The 10,280-nt window shown below is 55.5% G+C and overlaps 1 protein-coding gene across 1 annotated transcript; it reads right to left on the reverse strand.

Annotated features, from left to right (window-relative positions):
- Positions 1 to 18: 18 nt before the first annotated feature.
- Positions 19 to 6,776, reverse strand: LOC146756216 (maestro heat-like repeat-containing protein family member 7). Its single transcript, XM_085525008.1, has 21 exons — positions 6,372 to 6,776; positions 6,147 to 6,269; positions 5,871 to 5,950; positions 5,627 to 5,744; positions 5,425 to 5,511; positions 5,050 to 5,154; positions 4,737 to 4,917; positions 4,554 to 4,660; positions 4,184 to 4,333; positions 3,884 to 4,038; positions 3,634 to 3,781; positions 3,236 to 3,414; positions 3,015 to 3,152; positions 2,739 to 2,853; positions 2,458 to 2,595; positions 2,067 to 2,243; positions 1,606 to 1,761; positions 1,324 to 1,425; positions 1,127 to 1,235; positions 975 to 1,034; positions 19 to 860 (listed from the first exon to the last, which is right to left on the reverse strand). The coding sequence occupies exons 1-21, from the start codon at positions 6,588 to 6,590 to the stop codon at positions 691 to 693; spliced, it is 2,817 nt and encodes a 938-aa protein (XP_085381134.1). The 5' UTR covers positions 6,591 to 6,776; the 3' UTR covers positions 19 to 690.
- Between the last annotated feature and the right edge of the window lie 3,504 nt (positions 6,777 to 10,280).

The raw sequence follows: 10,280 nt of genomic DNA on the forward strand, positions 1-10,280 counted from the left end.
AGACTCACACACAGTGCGTAATGCCAAAAGAACGAATTTAATGCCTTGCAACAAATAGTATATACCGGTACATGTGACCGCCCCCATCAGGTACTTGTGACCTCCCTGACTCCAGCCCAGGTGCACCCAACAGCTTTGTCTCAAGTGATGCACGGTCATAGTTTACAAATCCTGATGAGCGGGCTGAAAGGAAGTGATCACACTATGATACAGGAACATCACCTTCACCCGAGATTTCTGTCCAGGTTTTGTCTTCTCCAATTTAGAAAAGGCTCATTGGTAGGCTAACAGCATTGTAACCAGCATTACTAACACATCAAATGCCTATTCCCATAGACTCCAGCATTGGTAACATTAGATCCTATTTGATTCACATCCAATTTATTAATAAAATAGAAGCACACTGGATAATAACCTGGATAATGCCTAATAATTGCAGTTCCTGAGACTGCATTGGAAATGCTAGAAATTCTCCCATTATGTCGCTCCGCTGTTATCTGCAGTATAACAGGTTACAAAGCAGCACACGGGCCCAGTCACTATGAAAACTGGATACTAGGGCCAGTCCTAACGACTCCCATTTACTTTCCAAAAGCACAATTTGTGCGGGCGATGGGGCAAAGGGAAGTGATGTGCCCGAGGAGTGGGGCTGAGCAGCAGGCAGGAGATGCTGGGAGCTTTGCAGGGCGCTCAGCTGTCTGCCCGGGAGGAGCGCCACCTCCTCCATGTGCCACGGAGCCTGGTGGAGAGCTGCCCAATGGCTCCTTGTGGATGTGGCCTCGTTTCCTTCAGGATCTTCAGCGTCTGAAGGGCCAAGGAAGCGACAGCTGGACTGGGGTCATGCTTCATTCCCTGAAGGCCTGCGATAAGAGGAACAGAGAGGCATGATGACCCAGCTCTCCCCTCTGGCAGGAGGGAGCGAGGGACAGGCATGTCACCTGCTGGCTGCCCCAACATCCCACTCCCTGGCTTACTTTGGTAGATGTGCTCTCTGTCAGCCCGCTGCTCATCCCTCATGTGCCGCCCTAAGAGCCCTGCGAACACAAAGCCCCGTCAGCGACCCCCGCTGTTCCGTGGGTGCAGCATGGAGGGCCGGGGATGGGGGAAGCTCAGCCTCGTGGCTCACCGATGAACCTCACGGCCTCCAGTCGCAGGGTTTCCTGCAGGCTCTGCAGGTAGAGCAGGCAGTCGCCCAGGTAGTCCTGCGCTGCACTCTGTCTCCTCCTCTTGGTCAGCTGAAGAGGGAAGAATGTGAGGTCAGTGCAGGCTGGTCCCGACCCTGTCCTGGCGTGTGGGAATGGGCATACTGTTGCGCATACACACCATGCAGTCGCTGATCTGCCAGAACTGCTCTGTCTGCACCAGGTGCTCCAGCTTCCTCCAGCGCAGGAACCGTGCAGCACCAAGGAGGGCTTTCTGGGAGGCCTGCCAAAGAGCTGAGATAGCACCGCAGCCCGAGCAGCCGCAGAGCCCGTGTCCCCAGAGCCCCTCTGCAGGGAGGATGCAGCAGCAGGGGCTGATGCTGCTGTGGGCTGCAGTACTCTTGATGTCTGGGGGGCACCACGGGAGCAGCATCACCCTCCCCCAGATGAACCTGATTCCCACCTTGGACACGTTCTCTTCCTCATCGTGCAGGTGTAGATACAGCAGGACCAGGTTCCTGCACACCGTCTTCTGCATCTTCCTCTTTTCTTGGCCCTCCACAAAGCTCAGCGTTTTGAGGAAGAAGTCGATGGAGAGCTGACGCACCGTGCCGGACTCCTGTGGAGGAGGAAGGAAGGACATCTGTGTCAGCAGCTCCAAGTCCATGGCAAGCAGGGACAGCACCACCAGTGAAGTGGGGGCAAAATCTCCGAGCTGAGAGGATGCAGATCTTGAGGATGCCCTCAGAACTGCTCCAAAGTGTGCAAGCTCTTCCCAGCGGAAAGTCTGCCCAGGACCACACAGTGCCTGAACCTGGTGAGCGGCCAGGAAAGTCCCCTGGTGCGCTGTCACAAGGCAGCAGGCATGGGCACGCTGGGCTGGCAGCCACATCCCTCGTGTGCTGGACTCCCTATCATCCTTACATCGTTAAGCAGAGCTGGGAGCTTGCCGGCCAGCTCCAGAGCCATGACGCTGAGCTTAACCTCCTTCAGGAGGTGCAGCAGGTTGCTGAATATTGGTAGGGCCGTGGCACGGATGTCACTATCTGCATCCTGCAGCTGCTCCATGATGCACGGCAGGAAGATGATCATTGTCCTTGCCTGTGGGGAAAAACACCCCATCCTTTAGGTACGGCAGCAAGCGTAATGAGGGCAAGGCTACTCCAGTACCAGCCCTGAATAGCAGGCAGTGATGGGGTGGGCAGAGCGCACCAGCTCCTCACTGCCTGAAGAGTTGCCGAGTTGTACATGGCCCCGCTACAGCCCCATGGCAGGCCCAGCCCAACCTGTGGCATTCCTGGCCACCCCTGCTCACCGTGTCCTGCCTCTTGCTGAGCTGCAGGATGCCCCTGAGCACCAGCTGCTGCATGCCCACCCTCTTGCTCTGCAGATAGTGGGCAAAGATTCCTATGATGCGGTGCAGCTCTTTGCTGAGGTCCATGCATTCCAGCATCTGCAACAACACACGTGGCTCTTAGTGCTGGATCTAACAGTCAGCTTGGGGAAAGACAGCAGGCCCCGAGGGAGGCAGCAGGGCTCGTGCTGCCAGTGGCCTTGCAGCCTCCAGTGTTCTCTGCTTCTGCAGCTGTTGCTCACCTCAACGAGGAAGACCATGGCCACCATATCCCAGGAGTAGAAGTTGGTGCTGAGCAGCTCAACCAGCTGCTGGAAGATGGGGTCACGCAGAGCAGCAGGCAGTTCCCTCATCACCCTGCAGGGATAAGAAGGCACCGTGAGCCCTGAACCAGGCAGACGCAGCTCTGGCTGTGCAGCCCTCTTGCCACTGCTGCAGGGGCCACAGGCTCTGGTGCTGTGGCTGCAGTTTGGCTGAGAACTGGGGACCCCCGTGACACCACAAGGAAGGGCTCCCACCTGGCCACCACCTGCACACCCTGGAGGTGGGTCACAGTGCTGAGAAGCGCGTCCCAGCCCCCCTGCTCCTGGATGGCCTCCATCTGCTTCTGGAGGCCCACGCTGCAGAGCAGCACCTTCAAGGACTGCACCGCGGACCTGCAGGTGGAGAAGGGTGCGAGTCACATCAGGAGCCCCAGCACCGGGTCCCTGGGTGCAGCAGGGGGACGGGGATGTGGCACCTGATGGGAGTGAGCTGGTGCTGCTGTTGCCCCTCCCAGAAGATTTCCACCTCCTGCAGCGTCAGCTCCGTGGTGAAGGACACTTGCAGGAGAAGGGCTGGGAAGAGCTGGGGGAAGATGGCTTCAGCCTCCTTGAGGACCAGAGGCAGCTGGAGTATCTCTGGTAGGATCCTTGCTGCCTGCAGAAAGCACCCGGATATGATTCTTGCCCTGTCCCCTGGGTTTCCGCCCCGTCTCTAGAAGTGTAGGGATGGAGAAAGGGAGGGGGGGGGAGGGAGACCCCCAGAGCCCCAGGCAGGTCTATGGATGCATCCCAGGGCAGGAAGAAGGCTCGGGGGTGGACAGGGAAGGGGAGTGGGGACTCAGCTGGGGTTCAGCTGGGTGAATGAGGAACTCACGGCCAGGGCAAGGACACGTGGCCTCTCCTTGATGAATGGGGAGGTGTGCTGCAGAGTGTGGTTTATGAGCACTTGGAACACCTCCTGCAGCACCGTCTTCACGGTTGAAGACTCCGAGAGCATTTCCCTCCACATGGTGACAGCAACTCTGCAGGTCCCCAGGGCTGTCAGCGTGGCTGCTCCTGCCTGGCTGACGGCCGTGGGGTGGGGAGGGGGGGGGAGAGGAGCCCTGAGGGCTGTGGCCCCATACCTGGAGCAGGTGAGAGAGCAGACCAGCAGGCTGCTGACCATCTCCTTTGGGAATTTGCTGGCCAGCACAAGCAAGGCCCTGCTCAGGCTTTCAAGAGCTGGCTTGGCTTTGATGGAAGGCAGGCTGCTGTGGATCGCCTTCACAATCTTTTGCACCTGGAGGGGGGGAGCATGGGTGAGAATGGGATGGCACCAGAGCAGGGCCCTGCTGCCATCCCCACTGCTGCCTGCCGGCCAAGCGCAGTGCCAGGGATGGAGCAGAGCCCCCAGGGCTGGAGCGGAGGCAGCAGCAGGTTCCCACCTGCTGTGGAGGGAAGCGAGCCTCTCCTGCGAGCACATCCACCATGTGGGCAGCCAGCTGGGTGCTGTGGAGGCTCGGTGCTTTCATGCTCTCAATGGCTGTGAGTAAAATGTTGACCTTTTCAGGGTACAGGAGGTATTTCAGAAGGACCTGTGGGAGGGAGGAGAGGAGGGATGACTTATCCTCTGCTTGGCTGCTCAGCTGTGCAGGTGTCCCAGGAGAACTGGGAGCAGAGGCTGTGCTGGGTGATGCCAGGGATATGAAGCGTGAGGGCCCCAAAGGCACCAGGGCTGCTCGGGGACAGTGCGTGCACTCTTCCTGACACTGCAGGCCTGGGTTCTCCTGTGGGCTCAGGGTTTGCTCTTTGTACCTCGAAGATATTTCTGGCTCTGTCCTCATGGGAAACCTCCTGGTGGAGCGAAGTTTGGCTGTCCCAGAGCTGTGGTACTGTGCGCTCCTCCGGTTGCCATGGCAGTCCTGGACAGGAGCACACACGGTGTCAGTGAGGGGTCTGGGCATCTGGAGGGACCTAGCCCAACACAACTCCTCTCACTTGGGGCAGCGATGAAGATGAAAAGCTGATGAACAGCATTAATCGCCTCATCTCTGGTCCTGTCATCCGTGGAAGTGCAGGACAGGATGAGGTGTCCGACCAGCTTTCCCAGCACGGGGAAGCGTTGGTTCTCCTGGCACTTGTGCTGGAACACCGCGGTTCCAACGAAGCAGGTGCACAGCTGGGGAGAGAGGCAGCACGGCTGAGTGGGCAGCAGGGCCCAGCCCAGGCTCTGTGCAAGCCTGGACACAGGTGGGCTCTGGCTGGGGAGCCAGGATGTGGTCCCAGAGCTGAGCGCGCCGGGACTCCCTACCTCAGGCAAGACGCAGGTGTTGCTGAAGGCGAGCAGCCTGGCAATGCACACCACAGCCCTCTCCTCCACGGCCGCCAGCTGGCACGTGGTGAAGGGCAGCAGGAGCTGTGGAGAGAAAAGTTGCTGTTGTGCCCACAGCATGGGGCACTCGTCCTTCCCCTTGCTCCCCAGCTGCAGCGGGGTGGGTGGTTGCGTCCCTGTCCTGCTGCAGCCCTGCCATCTTCCCGCTGCTCCCCACCCATCCCTCTAACACCACACGGGCTAGTTTTGGGCCAGCACCCCCTGCCCGCAGCAGGCCCTGGGGGGACCTCGTGTGGATCCCTCCTTTGTGGCCTTGAACCATCCCCGCAAACCCCAGCGTTGCCACATCCAAACCTCCATGATGTTCTGCAGCTCCATGAGGACAAAGCGGCCAGCGCTGCTCACCAGCACCTGCAGCAGGTGGTGCAGGGCTTCCATGGTCTGCAAAGGAGGACAGGGGTCAGGGCGGCCTGCCCTGCTGCGTCCTGCTGGCAGCAGAGGGGCATCCCGGGTGCTGGTGCCCAGGAAGCGTCCCCAGGGCTCAGCTGATGCGCACCTCCACATAGAGTGCCGCATCCAGGTCCGCGTCGTCCTCGTAGCAAGGGAGGTGGAGGACGCTGCCGAGGCAGGCACGCAGGAGACCGTTCTTCTCCTCTGGAAGCAGCCATGCTCGACTGCGAGGGGAGAGAGGGCAGAGGTGTGATGCTCCGCTCAGCACCCTGTGCCCTGCAGCCTGTCCCGCTCAGGGCCCCGGCTGGGACCAATGCCTCCACGCTGGCAAAGCCGTGCTGGGGCGGTACCTCATGGCGGCGATGGTGCTCATGGCCTGCTGCCGGAGCTCCATGTCCAGGTGCTCGGCGGGCTCCTCCTGCAGCAGCGCCTGTGGGCACAGCGGGATGGGATGGGATGGGATGGGATGGGATGGGATGGGATGGGATGGTGCAGTGTGCCCTGCTTTGTGTGCAGAGCCCAAGCACCCCATCCAGGCCCCCAGTCCTGGCCCTCGTTCAGGGCTCCCCAGTGATCCTGCAGTGGAAGGGCTGTGCCCTCAGCCCAGCCCTGCAGTGCTCCATTACCTCAATGCACAGCACCACCTTCAGCACGTAGTCACACAGCTGGCTGTGGACCACGCTGTCCGTGATGGCAGCTGTGCAGGCAGTGCGGACGCAGGCCAGAAAGCGCAGCTTCTGTTCCTGTGTCTGAGACGGGAGGGGAGTTACAGGGGTTGGCATCGGGGGACCCCGGCACCCTCTGGGCACAGCCGGGCAGGGGCAGCCATGGAAGCACAGAGTGCACACTACCTGCGGTCTGCATGCACAGCAGGCGTCGATGTAGCTCAGGGGATCCTCGTCCTGAGGTGACACGACGGAGGCAAAAGGATCCTCAGCTGAGCCCACGGGCCCCTGCTGGGGCTGCACCCCATGCACCTCGCCGGGCCCCTGCGGGGCCGTGGGGGTGCGGGATGCTCCGCGCCTCTCTGGCCAAGCCTCTCGAACTCGGAGTGGGGGTCTCTGCTCCATCTCGCAGCGAGGAACAGCGGTGAATGAGCCTCGTGTTCCAGCTCTGCCTCCTGGTGGTCAAAGCCCATTGTAACGGGGCTGTGATCTCACCCCGTTCCATCCGCCTCCACATAGAACCCCTCCTCTTGCCCTGGGCTCGCCCCAGAGCCCCACAGCCGTCCCTGTCCTTGGGCAGGTTCGGTCTGGAAGGAGCCCTTGTATTCACTGTGTGTGTTTGCCACAGCTGCAGTGTTGGGATCCGGGAGTCCTTCTTCAGTCCATCCCCGCATCCCCCCCTGTCAAATTAAACCATGTTCTGGTCTCCATTGGGACGGAGTTGATTTTCCCTTCTTGGCATCTGGTGCTCTGTTTCGGCTTTAGGAGAAAAACAGTGTTGGTAACGCAGCAGTGTTTCTAGCTGTTGCTGAGCTAGATGGGATGGGATGGGATGGGATGGGATGGGATGGGATGGGATGGGATGGGATGGGATGAGATGGGATGGGATGGGATGGGATGGGATGGGATGGGATGGGATGGGATGGGATGGGATGGGATGGGATGGGATGGTGCAGTGTTCCCTGCTTGGTGTGCAGAGCCCAAGCACCCCATCCAGGCCCCCAGTCCTGGCCCTCGTTCAGGGCTCCCCAGTGACCCTGCAGTGGAAGGGCTGTGCCCTCAGCCCAGCCTTGCAGTGCTCCATCCCTGCAGGCATTCAAAGGCAGGCTGGATGTGGCTCTGGGCAGCCTGGTCTGGTGGTTGGCGACCCTGCACATAGCAGGGGGTTGGAACTGGATGATCTTTGAGATGCTTTTCAACCCAGGCCATTCTATGACTGTACAGTTCCATACTGGATCAAAGATAAAATGCTAACTATGTAAAACATGGAGTCAAACCTGTGTGATTTGTCCACACCAGGAGGTGATTAGAAAACAATTTGTAAGCTACAAAGCTGCTTTCATGAAAGGAAAAGAAAATAAAACTACAAGAATAAGGGAAAAACTTTCTTCCTGAAAATAGGAAGAATAATGGACCTGACATGAAATTTGGGTGAAGCTGCCTGATTTTATGAAGCTATTCCCATTATTTTCTTGGTGCTGTGTTTCCCAAATGAGTGGTTTCTGGCTGTGCTGCAGCACCAGTCTGCATGTGAACATCAACTCTATTCACCATCTGGGAAGATTAGGACTTCCCTTCTCCCACCAGCACCACTGAATTACAGTTACTCAGTGGTTAAACAAAGGAATCCTTAAAGAAGGGTTTACAGCTGTCGTGTTATCTGAAGTGCTTGGGGCATTCTGATGCTATTAAGCTCTATGTATTAACAAGTTCAAAAAGAAAAGGTAGGCATCTGATTGTTGTGACAGTTTCTAAGTTATTTGGAAAGCTGTACCACCCAACCACTCCTTCTGTTTGATGGAGGTGACAAAGCTCAGTTTAATTTCTGACTGCTCTTTAAATTCTGAAGCTCGAGCTGGTTCCTGGAGCAGAAAAAGCTCGGAAGCTGTCCCTCCTACAAGCAGGCACCTCTGAGCAAAATATGACATCTCAATTTCTGATGGTAAGGTCAGGAGACCTGATTCCAGCGTCTAGCTTTCAGCTTCATGCTATGTTAGTGGGACCTTTGGCATCCAGCACTGACCAACAGCAACTGACAGGCTGGTAACAGTGCACCCCAAAACAGTTACGTTTCTATTTATGTTATGAGGGAAAATTGTATCGCATTGAGATTTCCAGTTTTTACTCTTTGCAGATCTAACTAGCTGCTGGAAGAATCCTGTACGCCATGTTCACACCATTTTCAATGAGCTGGATGAGTCTGTTGTTGGCATTTTAATACCACTGACCAGGCAGGCAATATGTATGGAGTATTTGGCTCTCTCTACAGTCATGAATGTTTGAGTATCTTCAACATGTGGCTCATTGCTTCCATTTCAGGCTGCCCAGAGAAGCTGTGGATGCCTGTCCTTGGTGTTGAAGGCGAGGTTGGATGGGTGATGGGCAGCCTGAGCTGGTTAGTGGGCAGCCAGCCCATGGCAGGGTGTTTAGAACTTAATGACCTTGATGGTTTCTTCCAACCCAAGCCTTCCCGTGATCCTATGATTCTGTGATTTCATTCAGGTTTATTAAGATGAGATGACTTCTCCTAAATGCGCTGTTCTCTATATGATTGTAATTGGAGTCTTAAATTATAATTGGGTGACTTAAACCAGACACCAAACTTTCTGATGGCCAAAATGAAATGAAATCAATCCTTTACTGTGTCAGTAGTCTGTAACTAGAGCCCATCAGGTAATTCCCAGCCTCCTGCCTGTATCAGTGGCTGCACACGGTGAAAAAGTCTGATGGGATTTTAACCTCTAAAATGTTCAGAATCAGCCAGAGGGTGAATATATTCACTATGCAAATACCTGCAGGAATAAGCTTGTCATGTATGTCCTCAGGTACCACAGTAGTTAATGGTGGGACTCAGTAGGTCATGCTGAAAGTTGAGTCTGCTGATCTTGAAGGCCTTTTCCAGCCTACATGACCTTATGCTAATATTTCTGTATTTATTTCTGTTCAGCTCCCAGAAAACCTCCCACCCAGCCCCCAACTGACCCCGTGGTGAAAAATAAAACAGAAACCTCAGTGACGCTGGCATGGTCCCCTCCGAAGATGCAACGCCCCATTCCAATCGATGGCTACATTGTGGAACCCAATAAACTAACTGGCTTCACGTGGGTGAGGTGCCACGAGTCTCATGTCCCCGTCCCAGAGTTCACGGTGAGCAATCTGTCTGAAGAGGCTGATGATCAGTTCCGAGTGTCTGCAGTCAATGCGCATGGACAGAGCCCGTCTCTGGAATTTCCAGGGAGCGTGCACCTTGGTAAGCACAAAAACCCCAATGGAAATGGGTCAGTGTGAGCTGAGCAGCTGTGTTGGTTCCCTAAAGATGTTTCCTTTGACTTTAAGGATAGTAGTGCATTAACACACCAAAGGCTTTCCCTTCTTCCTAGTTCTCCTATCAACCTCCAGCTACCACTAAAGTGATACAAGTTCTGTTTCTGTGACAGAGACATGAATATCCTTATCTTTTGATATCTCACATGTGCAAGAGGCAGAACTTTCTGTAACAGATTTGAAGCATAGAAGTTCTTCTTCCAGCACTCATGCAAAGGGAGAAGTAGAAATGTCCCTATGATTTAAACTTCCATCTCTAAATGAGATACCAGACTTGCATCTAAAGAGCATTAAGACGTACATGTTGTTCTTCCTCAGAACCAGTCCTGGCTGTGAAATCCCCCCTAACAACTGGTGAAGCTGTACCTGGAGGGGATGCCATGTTTACTATTGACCTTATAACAACGTGTTGCAGCACTTGGTACCTCTATGGTAAAGTCTTACAAGAAAGTGAGACCTGCATCATCAAGAGAACCCAAACTACTCACAGCCTAATGATAAAGAACGTCACCAAGAACGATGATGGAGCAGAAGTGAAATTTGTTGCCGAAAATGTTGATGTCAGCAGCAAGATGAGAATGAGAGGTATTTGCTTTGATCCTTCTCCTTTCATCTTACAGTCAAGGCATAGTTGCTGTGATCTGTTGATTAGAACTGGGGCTGCAGGCATTCACTGCCTGTACCAAATACCTGAAATTGCATCCCATGGACTGACGTGAGTCCTGGTAATGACCTAAACATGATAGCACTGAGTGTAGGGTAAGCCAATCT

This window comes from Coturnix japonica, chromosome 28 (genome assembly GCF_054131305.1).
Source record: "Coturnix japonica strain WE chromosome 28, WE-NBRP24, whole genome shotgun sequence".
Taxonomy (NCBI): domain Eukaryota; kingdom Metazoa; phylum Chordata; class Aves; order Galliformes; family Phasianidae; genus Coturnix; species Coturnix japonica.

Excerpts from the sequence above, each read along its gene's own strand:
- LOC146756216 (XM_085525008.1), bottom strand. The coding sequence starts at position 6,590 with ATGGAGCAGAGACCCCCACTCCGAGTTCGAGAGGCTTGGCCAGAGAGG. Across the intron at positions 5,155-5,424 it reads AGCTGCAGAACATCATGGAG|CTCCTGCTGCCCTTCACCAC; the intron begins GTTTGGATGTGG and ends TTCTCTCCACAG. Across the intron at positions 1,426-1,605 it reads AGGAAGAGAACGTGTCCAAG|GCCTCCCAGAAAGCCCTCCT; the intron begins GTGGGAATCAGG and ends GCTCTTTGGCAG.